This window comes from Gopherus flavomarginatus, chromosome 6 (genome assembly GCF_025201925.1).
Source record: "Gopherus flavomarginatus isolate rGopFla2 chromosome 6, rGopFla2.mat.asm, whole genome shotgun sequence".
Lineage (NCBI taxonomy): Eukaryota > Metazoa > Chordata > Testudines > Testudinidae > Gopherus > Gopherus flavomarginatus.
This window is the reverse complement of record NC_066622.1, coordinates 74,204,274-74,220,268: the sequence shown is the minus strand read 5'-3', so window position 1 is coordinate 74,220,268 and position 15,995 is coordinate 74,204,274. Positions and strand designations below refer to the sequence as shown.

Genomic DNA, 15,995 nt, shown 5'->3' with positions numbered 1-15,995 from the left:
CCAACAGAGTGGGGTTCCCTTAAACAGCAAAGGCAGAAGACCTTGAGCTATGTGCTCTATCCCCACTATCTTTCCAGTCCCTAGAACCTATGGCAAGTCTTCCCAGTGTAGGTTTACCACCTTTTCATGGTGGTGGTGGTATTTTGTCCATGATGAAAGTTAAAAGGGCCATAAGGATCTTAATGTTCTGAGCCCTTTCCTTCCTGGGTTCCTAGTGTTGCACCTGCTCCTCCTCCAGTTTTAAGCATTGGAGCCAAATTGAGGAGAAGTGTAAGTTAAACTTCTTTATATGCAGATTCTCTTGTCTCCACTTACTGAGGTGCAGGGGAGTCTAAATTTGTGTATTATGTACTTTCATTTGCCCTTTTCTAACATGCAAATCCCACCACCTGAGAATCTCTCCAGAATTACTCAAGTTCATCTTTGAATTTGGCCTTCTAAAACCAGTTGCTACAGAGGCAACTGCTGGAGAAGCTGGACTGCAGCATCTTCCTGGAAATGAGATGGGGAGTGATTGCCCATGTTCACTATGGCCGCCTGAAATCTTGCTGCTTCCTCTTAGAAAAGGGTTATACTAGAACCTTACTGCACTCCAGCCAAGAACTGAGGACCTTTTGTACCTATGTGCGTCTAACATGGAACAGCCATAGCAATTGATGGCTGTTCCCTTGAAAAGAAAAGGAAGGTTGAGGACAGAATAGTTACTGGATGCCAGCACCAAAGGGGCCTTATTTTTCTGTTAGACTTAGCAGAAGCTGCTCTTGGTACCTTGGTGGTGGTTTGGGGGAGGAGAAGAGATAGAAAGCAAGATTCTCTAACTCCTTGGCATCTGTAGCAGCACCAGAGGATAAAAGCCTAAATATATGATACTAATGTGAGCTTGAAAGGAGAGCAAGACTGAGTTAAGTGTCTGAATTGCACTTAAATTCTATTATTAGAGCTGGTGCATCTTTTCCCCATCTCTGTTTTCCTAAGGTCCATTTCTTTCCTTCCTACAGCCAAGAGCTACAGTAAACCTCATCTAGCAGAGGCAAGGAAGGACCTTGTTACGCTTCTGTTGTCTCATACTTGCTGTGCTGACACTTCCTCTGCATACTGTCACCAGTTTTCTAGAGAACATCTGGTTCTGTTTGCTTCAGTAGCTAAGGATCATCCAAATGGCAGAATCCTTAATGTGTTAAACTCTACCCCTTCCTCCCACTCCACTGCTAAGCCTGAGCATTATCCATGCCTGAAGCAGCTAATCCAATACTGAGCATTCTTTCTTCTTGCGTGCATTATAAACATGAAATCAAACAACTCTGAGTTCTTTATCCCCACTTAAAATACTGGGCAACTAAGTCAGAAGTCATGACTTGCTCAAGGTCAGAGATGGAATGAAAACTGGGAGTTCACAGCTGCCAGGCTTGTGTTCAGATCATGACATTGCAACTGTAGTATAGAGAAAAGAGGGGAAACATCCACATACAAATAGCCATTTTTATTGACAGTTTTTACCCCCAAAATACAAACAATAAATTAAACAAAGTAAAATCATTAAATAACAGCTGAGGTTCCAGCCCTCATACAAATTTTGCATCCATAAAACAAAAGCTAGTTAAAAAATAAAGTGTACTGGCATACTATGAGTCTTGGGAAAAGAGGTAGCTTCCAAATGTTGACTTAAGAGTAGGGACCAAGTTCTGGCATTTACATCCCTGCAACATACAGGGAGGCAACATTTGGTCACAGATATATAAAGAGTGATTGTGAATCCTTAAATCCTGCCATCAGTCATGACAGAAATGCAGAGATGGCAGGGTCAGGCCCTATGGAAGGGACCAAAAATTCCTGAGAGGTGGTCAGAAAGTCAACTTGGATCATTTATAATGACTTGCTTTCTTGCAGCACAGTCCATAATTAACCTCATTACACCAAAGCACCCTTGTAGGGCTCCTCATACAAGCACAACCTTTGTTGACATCCATGAACAGTCAGCCTGTCTAAGGAGTACAGGATTGAATGTATGCACCATAAATTGCTTCACTACCTTTGTTCTAAGATGCGTGATGTGTGTGGTGTTTCTTTTCTGTTCTGGTTTGGTTTTTGTCTAATCCGAACTGCAGTCAGCCCCTGGCAATGCATTGATAAAAATTCTCTCATTCACTAGCTGCAGGCACTCGCTGTGTAGAGTTCCTGGTGATTTGTATCCTGACTTTCCTCAGAATGTTAAAATTAACCAGCTATTCATTTAGGCCAAATATTTACAAAATACATAAAAAACCAACTTACAATTTAAAACCAATAACTGAGTGGTTGATAAAACTTGTATAGGTACTTATAAAAGTGACTAATAGTGATTCAGATATAAAGTAGGGAGACAATGTGACATGTACAGTATCTTGACTGGAAATACACATTTCAATGTTAATATTTGAGTCTTCCATGGAAAGACTTTCAGGTACTCCATGCAGTGGCCAATGGCGATACAGATTATCTGACTGCTTCAGATACACTGCTATGAATGTTGAAAACAAACCACATAGGCATTTAAATTGAAGACCCGAGAGACAAACATGCACAAATCAACTCCAAACTAACATTCAGGGCTTCAATGTACTGCATCGATATGTGGCTCAGTTCCAGTTATTGAAATGAATGCTCTAGACTTCCTGCTTTGGGTCCATGCATTGAGGAAAGGTCACTTTAATTTAGGGAGGCTACGGCTTTTGAAATTGACTCCCTTCATGTGGGACTCAATCCAAGAAAGGTATTTAGTGACTCTGGTGTAGACGCCGGGCTTCTTTACTTTAGCACAATCATCTCCCCAGCTGACGATCCCATACAGCGACATCCTGCCATTGTGCTCGCAAACCAGTGGTCCACCAGAATCTCCCTGACAATGCAAATAAAAAAAGAAGATCACAATCTGATTTGAGTATACTGGAAAGCTAGGATAGAATGCTCAAGTGGCTTTTATGGTCAGCATAATATTTGCAAGGGAAGAGGCAGCTCCCTTAATAGGCTAGAAGGGATTGAGTTATATTACATGAAGTCCTCTGTCTGGTATCATTAGATTAGTACATGGAGCATACTTGTTATAGAAGGCCTAAGCCAGGATGGCAGGTATTGTCTTGAAGGATCAGAAGCCATTCTCCTTCCAGCCTCACTTGGAAAAAGAAATATTCAGCTATCTGCCCATAAGATAATTTTAGTGCTAATGGCAAGTCCTGTTCCCTCCTCCTCCAAGTCCGTGCATAGCCTGGTTCGTGGTGCGAGGGTGGAGGGAAACAGAACTGGATTTGAGGAACCTGTGCAATGGATCTGCATCTCCTCCAGGCTGTGGAGACCAGCTCTGCTATAGTTGTTTTCACATCCATGCACAGCTGGTTAAATGAAACTAAAGTAAACTGGGGAAGAGCTAGGGCAGATCCACTGCTGTATACATCCACCCACTGCTGTTCCAACAGAGTGCCCATGCAGTAGATGCAGAAGCTATTACAGCCCTAGGCCATGAAACAGCACTGCTGCTCCTTCACAAGCTGGAAGGAGGTGGGGAGAAAGATTGCTGCTCCTCCATCACCAGCAGAATATTTTCTGTATCACACCTGGCTGCAACAGAATGAACTCTGCTGAATAACTGAGTTCTTGTTCGAAAAACGACCCACAGTCGCTCTCTGCAAGGTCAATGGACTTCAAAGATTCCAACTATGTACCCATGTGGATTATGTTAAAGAAACTGTCAGCAAATGGTTTTAAAACAAAATGTAAGTATTCCTACCTTGCATGCATCAGACTTCCACTGCACATCCCCAGCACAGACCATGTTGTCATTCACCCTGGTTTGGTCATAGTATTCGTCCCGGCACAATGACTGTGATATTAAGTTCACGTTGGCTGTCTTCAATATTTTGGAATAGTAAATATCCCCTGCAAACAAGAGGAGCTTGATTAGATTGGCTTTCCCACCCCCCGAAACCCTCATGCTGTTATGTTCCCTCTTCATGCAGAAGCAGAAGTTAACTTATCCACACAAAATATCAGTTTTGAGAGTACTACATCTTTGATATACAACAAATGTTTTTATTTTTACTTTTAGTAGATGAATGAAGTGCAAAATGTATTGTTTCCATTAGAATTTTCTGGTTTTCAAACAGAAATCTTATTTGATTCTCAGACAGAGCTTGATAACTTCTTAGTGAAGCCAAACCTGAAGTCTTTATTTATGCAGAAGACCAATCTAACTTTCAACTCTTGTCTGCAGCAGGAATGGAAGATGAGGCATGCTTTGCGTTTCTTGTATTAATTTGTGTAGTTTTATAGAGATGTGAGGTAATTTTACTAAAAGTTCTTCCTAGAACTGGGGCATATCAAGGGAAATTAATATGGAGAGAGTCAGACATAGTGCTGGGATTCAGGTTCCCCAAAGAAAGTGTGTGGCATAAAAGGAGGAAGACTATTGAATCGTTGGCATGATGAGGCACATCAAAGCAGCCAATCTGCACAACTCATTAACTTGCGTAAATGTGATTGTTTCATCTGAGTTTGGTGGGTCTCAGTGGACACTGGTAGCACTGCATGGCTCTCTTTTAAAACTCCTATAACATGCACAAGCTGTGCTGCCCCAGACATGTGCTTCTTCTGCACTGCAGCAAGCTGCAGTAATAGAGTGGCATTTTTAAAAGTCCAAGGGAGTTAGGTACCCAGTGAGAGGTGAGCTCCATTCTCTTAGGCCCTTTGAAAATCCCCCGCCATTGCTCTTCATATAGACACCTTCTGTCTCCTGGTTTTAAGATTTTTATACTTCTCTTCTAGTACCTATGTTTTGTTCCTCATTCCTGAGGAGGTTTTAAAAGAAAGATTCTCCCCAGAATAAAAGTGCCCAAGAACAACTGGTGCTAGAGATTTCAGGAGAGGGATGGAAACCTATCCTGGTAGAGGGGAGAGATCACATAGTGTATGGATAACTGCAACAGGAGAGGGTGTGAAGAAGAAAGCCACTGATTGTTGGGAAAAAAAAGTCAGACTACTCAGAAGGACTGTGGTTCCAAACATTAATTAAAATCTATTTTGGAGACTTAGTTTTAATACACCATGCTCAGATCACATTGACTTGTCCTGTCATTCTCAGGACAAAAAAAATCCCCTCACCTATGCTTCTAATTTGTATTAAAAAATGAACTTTGGTCAATTTTCCACCCCCCCTCTCCCCAGCACTGTGCCTAGCTTTGTATACTGAGCAGACTTGAATTGCTGTGATGAAAAGCTGAAGTATTGAAGATTCCCTAGTTTGACTAGCCATATATGACCTCATTCTATCAGTAGAAATTTAAGATGATATTCACTTACAGTTGTCTTCTTTCCCATAGCCAGACACTTCACACTGGGAATTATCCATCAGTACTAGGTTTTCAGACGGTAAACAGATAGTTTTGACATATTCAGACTCTACTGCACAGTGTCCAGAAGCAGACTTTATTTTCATGAGAGCTACATAAAAATCAAAGTGGTTACAATTAATATTGTAAAGTAGGAAAATAATCAGCTGGAACGATAACTTTGCAACAAATGTTGTAATGTACATGCGTTCTACCACACATCTGGGGCCTGATTCTGAGATCCTTACTTAGAAAGACTATTTTAGTCACACAGATCTTTGCCAAATTGAAATTGGCAAGTTTTTCACCCTTTAATTTCATACATCTAAGTGACAGTGAATGAAACGACTTGGGGGAGACGTTAAGCCCCAGGTGCTCCTTTCAGCATTTTGTAAGAGCACAGCTCCCTGACTTGTGAGTGGGAATGGCATCTACTGTCCCTCCAGTTGAGAGTCTGCAGAGGAGGATGTGCTATGTTGCGCTACAGCACTCAGCCACTAGATGCTGCCTTCAGATTTAAACATTGGTTGAAACTTCAGCTGTTTTGAGCCTAAACCTGTGAAAACAAGATGTCTATCTTTTCTAATGGGTAATTGGAGGAAGCATGATGGAGTTGAGGGTAGCAGGTGTAAAACTAGCAAGTCTGTACTGCATACAATGGAAATAGAAACTTAAAGTCTGTATTTTGTGGGGGCAGAGGGCAATAAGAAATCAGTTTTTATCTACAGTCTCTGAAAGTGCCATGTAATGATACTTATTTACATTCCACTTCACATCTTCAAAGTGCTTTACAAACACTGACTTGCCCAAGAGGGAATTCTAGCCAAAACCAAGCCTAGTTAGTTATCAGGAGTGCCTGGCTTCTAGCATCCCCCTACTCCAACTACTAGACCAGGGGTAGGCAACCTATGGCACGGGTGCTGAAGGCAGCACGTGAGCTGGTTTTCAGTGGCACTCACACTGCCCAGGTCCTGGCCACCAGTCTGAGGGGCTCTGCATTTTAATTTAATTTTAAATTAAGCTTCTTAAACATTTACTTTACATACAACAACAGTTTAGTTATATATTATAGACTTTTATAGAAAGACCTTCTAAAAATGGTAAAATGTATTGCTGGCACATGAAACCTTAAATTAGAGTGAATAAATGAAGATTCGGCACACCACTTCTGAAAGGTTGCTGACCCCTGTACTAGACATAGCTGCTTTCTGCATCAGTGCCCCTATTATAGCAGCGTACTTCATATGTGCTCAGGATTATAAAGATGTATTTCAGACACCACTTACCAATATCACTGTTGAAGTCACCGCCTTCATCTGAATATTCATGATGATTGATGATTCTTTCCACCTGAAATGTTTGTTCTTTGTCATCAGTAGCATCCAGCTTGGACTTTCCAAGAACAACTGTGTAGCCTGATGGATCCGTGTTCCTGGGAAGAAAGTAAATAAAGGACCCATTAAGACTATCGGGTTTCTGAGAGCAAGGATGGGTTTTTTTGTTTGTTTTAAAATAATTTGGTTCATAATGTGAACAACAACATCTTAGAGTCCTGTGAACTTCTCCCTTCTCATTCTGTTTCAAGAGTCTTGTGTCAACTACAGCAACTGTTAATGTAGAAAAGTGAAGGTAGGCAGTTTTGAGAGTCTGAGCCTAATCACTTTTCTAATGGATTTGGGCTCCTGATTCCCTCATTTAAAATGAATGGAAACTGGGTGTCCAAATCCCTTCACCTACTTAGAAAAACCTCCGCTGGAATGTATTTCTAGCTGGCTCTCTTGTTTCCAGCTGGTTCAATACGTGTCCAGGGCTTTCTGGGCAATGACACCTCTTGAAGCTGCTAGCAATCATGGAAAGCTGACTTTTCCCTGATCGCTAAGTGTTCTGTGCAGGATGTAAGCGAACCCCAGTCAGAGGACAAGTTCTGAGTTTGGAACAAAACAACAAAATCCTGGCTGTAAGAGAGGGATAAATTGCTATCTGAATTTGTTTTAAACTTCACTCTGAGCTCTGCTTTTAGCAAAATATCTACCTTTTGCTAAGAGGTACAAGATACAGGCGTCTAATGGTATAACCTTCTCCCTGCTCTGCTTAAAGAAAAGAACAGTTCTGCTGTGGCTGAGTTACACGTGTGTGGTTTTCAGCCATGTGGCATTGCCCGAAGGAACAAAGCAAAAATAAAATCAGTATTAGACACAGGAGAGGTAATGAGTGCTTACAGCGGGGAGAAGCAGTGTGCAGCAGTAAGCACCCAGCAAGGGTCAATGAGGCTGCCACCACACACAAATTTGTTCTGCCCTGTTTTCCTTGAATAATGGAAGATAGTGGCTATCCAAGGCTGAGACTCAATAGCTGCAATGCTCCCGCCCACGATCTTGAAGTACTTGCTGGAGCTCCTCTGGCCACATGTGGCTTCTGTGAAAGGAAAGGAAAAACTTGTTGGAGGCGTGCTCAGATAGAGTGCACTCGTATGACAAGTGAGCACCAAAATTAGCTTAAAGACCACTAAGTCTGTCCAACAAATCTTCTAGAAAATGTGTTGCGATGTTCTCAGTCAGTCACACCATCTAGCCCTTAAGAGCATGTACAATTTGAAATGGTGGATATTATGGGTTGACTCCTACTCACAGATAATCTGTGGAAGCTAATGAGGCTGCAGAAGTGCAATGGAGAAGAATTTTGCCCCCCGCTGTACCAGGGGCCTCCAGTTTGAAATTTACTGCGTACTGTGAAAAGGTGCCTTAAAAACTAAAGGATCCCTCCTGCTCCTCTGTCTTGCACTCAACATACCTTGGACTGTTCTTTTGTAGAAGTCTGGGGGTTACAGTCAACTTCAAAGCTCTACGTGATTTTCAAGTAAATCCTAATTTACCTCTTTCTGTGGGACACAGTTGTATGTCACAGTCTGTTTCCAAAGTCCGATATCCCCTTTTAATGTAACACCAGGGCTTAGCTTTTCCATCTGGGTTTCTGGAAAATGAAAGACGTGCTTTTTGTAAATAGTTCTTCTAAGTGCTAGTGACTCAATAAAATCTGAATTCCCCCTGAAGAGGGTTGCCAGGGGTCTTCTGTTGCAAAGCATGTCAAAGGAGTATATGTGCAGAAGGACAAAAGCAAATATTTTATGCATAAAACCTGCTGCTCATCCATGTTATTTACTTCTTTAGAAGGCTCTTGAAGGGCTCAAGACAGCAAAGTACAAAGAGCACCCAAATACCATTAATTTCAGTGGAAAAATAAGGGGGCTAGACACGTTGAAGGACCAAGTCCAAATTTTAGCAAGCAGTCTTGGAAACTCCTGGCACTCCACGGAATGCATCCTGTCACTCCCAGTGCTCTGGGGAATAGCCAACCCAACAAGTGTGAGAGCTTTAGGAACTACCTGCAGTAGTTGTGTTTCCCCAGTCCAAGCTGCAGGGCATTTCTCACACCAGCATGGTAATCCCTCCTAATTAGTGAAGGAGAGTCCCACGATAAGCATTCTTCATTTTTCTTGTTCTTTGACACAGTCCCTCTGTAGTCCTGACCGTTCTCCGTATAGCATTGGCTTTTAGTGTCTGAAATACAAACACAAAGTTGGCAGCATATTCTGGATTGTTCACAGTATTCCACAGTGGAAAGAAGCCAGGTGGTTCCATTCTAATGAGAAGCAGGATGAGATTCCTGTCACTGACACACTTGCCAACAGACAGGTCAATATGTGGACTGGAATGTCACTTTGTTGCTGTGTTCGACACATGTAGCTCTTAGCTAAGTGTACATGTGTTTTGGTTCTCCCCAAAATACACAACAATCATGTCATGAATCAAATCTGTCACCTTTTATGTAAGGATCTTGGCATATTTCACAATCTAAGTCTCACAGTACTTCTGGAGAAGAATGTAAAATCAACCAACTGTATTTTACGAACTAGTAAACTGAATTAGAGAGGTTGTGACCTTCTCAAGATTAGCTAGTGACAGAGTAGAGACTAGAACCCAGGAGTCCTGGTTGTCTTTTTCCTAATATTTAGGTATTGCTCCTTCCCCTTATGCATTAATACAAGTTATTAAGAAATAACCATTTGTGTTTCCTATCAAAGGTACTTTCCATTTCTATTGGTGCATAGAAATGGAGATTAGAAACACCTTAAATTTAGGAAATTGGCAGTAGGGGAGGGAAGGAGGTGGAATATAGAATGGGATAGGAACCACTGTACCATACCTATTTCACAGTGTTGTCCACTGTATTCTTCTGGACATAAGCAACGGGTAATCCGGGAAAAGAGTTGATAGGAAATGCAGGTTCCTCCATTTACACAGTTACAATCTGCAAGCAAAAAAGACACCAATAACTTAAGTTATAAATCTTCCAGTAGATCCATAAAGTGACAGATAGTTGACACATATTTAGTATGTAACTATTCCAAAGGAATAGTGTTGTCTAGTATGTGTTGTGTGATTATTTTGCATTGAGTGTATTTTGGCCACAGGTTTTAGAGAGACAGAAATAGAAATGGCAAGTATTTACCCTGGTGTCCTGATTTATGTTTCCTTGATAGCATGTGCTGCTGCTGCCTGGTCAAAGCCTAAGGGGGGGAAATACAAATTGGTTTATTTTTTAAGGAAAGTTTCTTACAGATTGTTCCTTTTTTTTTTTTTTTTTAATGTGCTCACTTTTGTCTGTCTCTGGAGTGTACACAGACAGGCCCTAGCTCTGTTCCTTCCAGCATGCCTGCAACCTTAATGACTTTGCCCCAAGTTCTGCTGTCAGTCGCATGCATTTAACACTAACATTCAGTGTGCAGTCCAGGGAGTATGAGTGGGGATACAGTGAAAGTCTACTGCAGTAAAGTAGAATGAAAACACCCAACTGCTTCAATGTACCAAATCAACATTTCTTTTGCAGTTCTGCTAAGAAGGCCAAAGTTGCCTCAGAAACCAGGCCCATATAACCAGACAGTGAGCAAAGGGTCATTGGGGAAATTCACCTCCTTCCCATCTATCTACACCAGACAGTGGATTAAAGGCACAGGACTCATCCACCACTGCAGCACTTAGCTTTTGGTAACCCTGCTGCTGGTGCATCCTTGCTCTATGGTAGTAATGGCCAATGGATCTATACAGTAGTTCTTCTTGTCCTGTGTTCCAGATCCTGACTCTGCCTGGCACATTGGAACTATACTGCAGGCAGGGGCCTTTGCTCTAAAGCTGGAGAAGGCAGGATTAGATTCCTAGTACACTGACTGCCCCTTGGAGTGATGGAGATTGGTCAGTGCAAAAGCAGGGCTTGGCTACAGAAAGCTTCTGCTGCATCCATGTGTATAGACAGCATTGCCTTATGTGATACAAACTGATAGGAGCTGAAATATCTTAAGTCAGAGTAGGGGTTCGGGGGGGGGGCATTCAAATAAAGCCTAATATTCTGCATTAAATCTCTGCTAATTTCTAGTGCTTGACATCCTGCGCTAGAATTAAGAAAAAAAACATTGAGCAAAAATGTCAGAGGCTGTTGCTCTCTCCATCCTGTCTAATCCCCATCTAAGTTCTCTCCAGGAAACCACCTTAGTTTTTCCTCTATATTCACAGGCAGTAGAATTGTAGGTGACATCTACAGGAAAGAAGGTTCAAACCACAGTTGTGTCACAGAAAACGCCTGGTTCATACATGTGGCAGAAAGCAGGATGGTAATAATAGGTCTAGTTCAGTGATGAAAGGGGAAGCTTTTATGATATGGTCAAAAATGGAAATAAACATGATCTGTGCTGAATGGGTGGCTGTGCTTGTTGTGAAACTTACAGATTCTAGGCTTGTGACGAGTGCCCCCAGCATAACTGAGATAATGATGAGTAACTTCATGGCGTTGGGTAAGTCGTGTCTTGGTTGGTTCCTCTTCTACCTGCAGTATTTCTGCTTCTGAAAATAAAAGAGGAACTTAAAGTTGGTGTTATGTCTTGGAGTGCTAGGTTGCAGTTGTTCATCCAGCAGCTTGAACTACAGCATGAACCACAGTACGCTTAGGAGAAGGAGTAAAGAATAAGTTAGCATGGACTATTTGCCTTTCTTTCCCATGAACTAAAAGAGAGCTTTGTTGTCTGAACCTGCTCTTGATCTCGTTTTAAAGGCTAGATTCCCTGTAGATTTGTTTTGCTAATGCTCCTTAACACCATTCCTGGAGCTGGAAAGCTTTTGTTTCTTGAGACTTCTGTCCTAGCAGTTGGAACTGGAAGCTGGGCAAGTCTAAACAGACCCACTCTTGTGTGTGAAGACTTGTACATTCATGGCTGAAACACAAAGACAAGTCCTGCTCTCAGTTAAGGATTTGCTTGCAACCTTCACCTCAGATCACCCGGCCATGGTCAGTTCAGTAACATTGTTTTGCATCCTTCTCAAAGCATTGGTGCAAATGTAAAACTACCCATCTGTATAAACTCAAGTAAAAGAGTAGAGGGCTCAGGAAATGGAGAGCTTTCCTTTTTAACCACAACTGAGAGCAGAGCCACCAGTACAGAATTCAGTGACAATGTTCGGTTGCTGTCCAGCTGTGGTTGCCTATTCTCAATGGGTGTTTAATAGTTCATGGGCATATCTTCAAAGTGCTCAGCACCCAAAATTGGAGCTGCAGTCTCAAGAGAGCTCAGCTCCCATTTAAGTAGCTAATTTGTTCTCAGTCAGAGCTGCTGAGCACTCTAGAAAACCCAGCTTCTTCCGGTAGGTGCCTGTATGGGATTCTTTTCAAAATCTAGCCTCTCTCCACCCTCCCCCATTTATTCACAATATAAAAAGTTGGCAAATAGGAGACGCTGGGGCATATTCTGCCTTGGTTCTACACATGCAGTTGCCACTGACAGCCAGAGGAGTTGTGCATGTACAGCAAAGGCAGCATAGCATGTTAATAGTAATCTGCCTATAAGTAACTAGTTAAAAAAAACAAACAAGTTGGCTTACAAAACATGATGGAGGAAGGAAAAGTGACGATAAAATGGCTGTTTTCCCCATTCTAAAGAAAATCAGCACAGCTAACTGGAATGTTTTTACTGCCCCCTGCAATCAGACATTACATGGCCCAAATTCCAAAACAGGGGCATATATCTAAAAGTAAAAGTGTCTAGAGTACTACTGCAAGAAATAAATCATTTCTCAGGTAGCTAGACAAATACATGTTTTTTCAAATCCATTTTAGATTGCAGAAAATGTATTGTATCAGAGGGGTAGCCGTGTTAGTCTGGATCTGTAAAAGCAACAAAGAATCCTGTGGCACCTTATAGACTAACAGACGTTCTGGAGCATGAGCTTTCATGGGTGAATAAATGTATTGTTCCTGTTTACAAACAATATTTGTATTGAACTAGTTGACTGCTATTCTTAACAAGTTTAAAGTGAAACATAGGTCATTGATATTCCAACATTAATTTTCCAAGCTCAGTTCTTTAGAGCCCCACATCATAAAATCTTTCAGGCTGCAGTGATAGATATTTTAAAGTTGCATTATATGATGTTTGGAGTGGGAACTAGAAATTGAAATGAACCTTTCAAATTGCTAAAAATAGAACTTGTGCCTGTGGGTTTAAAAAAGCAGCCACTCAGTTCCAACTGGCATGGCAGGCTGCATGCATGTTTATAAAATACAGTTAGATTGTAAAGACATTGCACTTACCACTCCACTAACAATGCAGAAGGCTTGCAGTGTTCTGTGCCAGTTTAGTCTTGTAGGTCCTTTAGCAATCTGAGCCTTGTGGTCGTTTCTCACTGTTCTGCAGAGGAAGTGCCTCTCCTTTACTCTGAAACCTCTCTATAAACCCTTAGCCTGAAAGATGATTGGCTGGCTCCAACTAGCATTCCAGCCCAATGACAAGATTGATACCAGATAAGGTTGTCTCAAGCTTTGCACCCTTGGGAGAATTTTTTTTAGAAAAGAGCTCACTTAACTCTTTTCAAACAAAAACCTACCAGAATGACTCAGGGGGAGAATTCTAATTCTTTCTACTGTAGTTTCACTGCAAATCATTTATAATCTAACAGTTAAATGTAGTCTGAGTTAGCTCTTTGTAGAGTTCCTTATCTTAATGTGTCCTCCTGGCAGTCAATAATCATTTACAGCAGAATCTAAATATGGGTGAGGCTTTTGGTAAGGGAGGAAATGCATTATTTGTTTTGTAATAGCACCTAGTGATTTTTTTGTATATTTTTATGTAAGTTTATATAGCACTTTCTATACTGAAGGATGCCACTGCTTTACCATCTAAGTTCAGTTAGGGCACACCTGTAGACTAGGGCAGAATTTGACCCTATATATTAGGGAAATAATATAGCCACCACTTAGGGATGAAGGGCACATGTTGTGCAACAACAGAACTACACAAAGCTTTTAGAACAGTGAATCAAGAATACTGTCTCTAGATGAAACTCAAGAAGTAATTTTGAATTAGCAGAATATATTACCCAGCTGCAATTTGGCTAGAACACAGGATTCGGGGAGTGGGGATCAATTGTTGTTCTATTGAAAATGATTTGCCCATTACTACGTGGCACCCTCTATTCCTGAGAAATATTCTATGGGCTCTTTCTAATAATCAGATTATTTCAGAGGTTCAGTTTTGTCATGTCTGAAAGAACATGCAAGAACATGGGTGTTTCTTTAGGTGTTAGACTGGGTATGAATCCTAGGATATTGCGTCTAAGAAAGCTGGCCCATATGAACATCCGTGCTTGAAAAGGGACTTGTTTGTTACTAACTGACCAGTAGAATTTGGGCAACATCCTACATATGTCTGGTCTGAAAGATAGATGGAAATCAAGGATATTTGATCGAACATTCCTGGCAGAGCTGCTGTTTGGTGGAATAATGAGGAGGGCTTGGGCTCTCCAATTATCTATTATGAATAAAATTGCCCCCTCAAATATTTTCCTACCTTATGTTGTGACTTTGTAGTGGGATGGTGAATGACAAAAACACCAGCACATAATAATAAGTGCAACAATGTAATGACATGGCACGACATAGAACTTCTCTGAATCCTGTATCTCCTCCTCCCCTCAGTTGGAGCTTGTAGAGGGATTATATGTGCTCTCAAATCCTATACTCTGTTTATGCAGCCAGGGCTGCTAGTATTAGAACAGGTCACTCATTTGATGAAAGCAAGTTGAGTTTATGGTTACTGTATTGAGAGGGGATGAAAACAGATTAACTTGGAAGCCCCAAACTGAGGGTGAATAGAAAACCAACCACGGCCTTTCAGCTTCATTAGAACCACTCATTTTTCTTGCCATGGTGATGTAACATAATCATTTGAAGAATAGTCCATCTTGGAAATCCATGACTGAGCTACCAAAAGTAGAAAATGGGCCAAATTCTACCAAGACACAATCCCAGTGAAACCCTGTTGGTTTCAACAGAGCTTTATTGGGTGTAAGTCAGCAAAGACCTTGCTCTAGATTTTTAAGGAAACCCAGAAGACTGGTTCACTTGCTGACTTTTAATATGCCATTTGCACAGTTGAGACTGGAGGCAGATTGCTCAGATAGTAGAAAAAGGAAGAAATGGGAACTTAATTAAAAGCCTTTGATAAAATCATTTTTGCCTTCTTCACTATTACACACCTGATCGACTGCTTCAGATCCCTGCTACAGTCCATGAGCTAAATCCATCCCTCGTGTAAAACCTCTGTGGTCAATGAAATTACAGGAGGGATGAATTTGTCCCCTTATAGTATTTGCCCACACATCATGAACTACCCACAAGCACTGAACTACATCACTCCAAACCACTTATTCTTTTTGTCGATAAAAAAGGGCTAAATGTTGCTGTAGTGTTATGTTAGTTTCCCTTCCCTTTTCTAACTGTGTAGTTAGAAATAGTTCAGAAATGGGCTAAATTATGCTGTAGATTTTTTCCCGTTTCCCCTAAATTCTACTTGTTTGCCACATCTCATCCCCTCAGTCAGGGAAAATATTGGCATCAATGTTCTAGAGTTAAAAACCTTCATAATCTGCCTTGGAGTCCAGCATGCAGCAGAATCCCGGTGTTCCACACTTCAGTCATTTTGTCCCATGCTGCACTGGCTTTTGTAACATGTTGACAGCCATGATAGTGGACGGAAACCTCAGCTGAGGAGATGCAGTAAAGAGGCCACATCAGGAGGAGGTTCTGACCCACTGTCTCTCCATTTGAGACATACTGGGCAACATTCACTGCAGTAAACGCTTGACAAGGCCTTCTGCATCACAATAACTCCCTCTCAGCTCCTTCGAACTAAATCCTCATGCCCGAATAGTTGAGTAAATGGTGCTGGGGAATGAGACTGTAGTGGGAGTAGCTCTGTGCACCCATTATGCACCTGGCTAAGGGGCAGAGATCGGGAGGAGGTGCACTGTCGCAGTTCTGGCCTTACCTCCAAGTGCTGATGCACAGGGAGAACCTCACAGTAGGGATCTCTGTTGCATAGGGGTGGGAGTGCACAGCTCCCCAGATGCTGGACCTGTTCTGCTGCCATGGGACCTTCTGCAGGTACGGAGGCAGGATTTGCCCATTATCATCTGCCTTAAGTGATGAGGAGGCCTTGCCTGCGACCTCTGCATAGGGTTGATTTTTCACCCGGCAAGTCTGATGCAAAGGCTGGGGCAGAAAAATAAGGGAGGCCTTCAGAATTCCAAATCTGAG

The 15,995-nt window shown here is 41.7% G+C and overlaps 1 protein-coding gene across 1 annotated transcript; it reads right to left on the bottom strand.

Moving 5' to 3' along the window:
• Positions 1-1,465: 1,465 nt before the first annotated feature.
• Positions 1,466-13,078, bottom strand: PLAU (plasminogen activator, urokinase). Its single transcript, XM_050960222.1, has 11 exons — positions 12,993-13,078; positions 11,135-11,251; positions 9,867-9,924; positions 9,561-9,665; positions 8,740-8,914; positions 8,230-8,327; positions 7,577-7,772; positions 6,644-6,789; positions 5,329-5,469; positions 3,761-3,909; positions 1,466-2,875 (listed from the first exon to the last, which is right to left on the bottom strand). Exons 2-11 carry the CDS (start codon positions 11,192-11,194, stop codon positions 2,681-2,683), a joined length of 1,323 nt encoding a protein of 440 aa, XP_050816179.1. The 5' UTR covers positions 11,195-11,251; positions 12,993-13,078; the 3' UTR covers positions 1,466-2,680.
• Positions 13,079-15,995: the final 2,917 nt, after the last annotated feature.

Coding starts and splice junctions, on each gene's coding strand:
- PLAU (XM_050960222.1), bottom strand. CDS start 11,194: ATGAAGTTACTCATCATTATCTCAGTTATGCTGGGGGCACTCGTCACA. Junction 9,925..11,134: donor TCGTCACAAGCCTAGAATCT/GTAAGTTTCACA, acceptor TCCCCCCCTTAG/GCTTTGACCAGGCAGCAGCA. Junction 6,790..7,576: donor GCACACTGCTTCTCCCCGCT/GTAAGCACTCAT, acceptor CTTTCTTCCCAG/GAACACGGATCCATCAGGCT.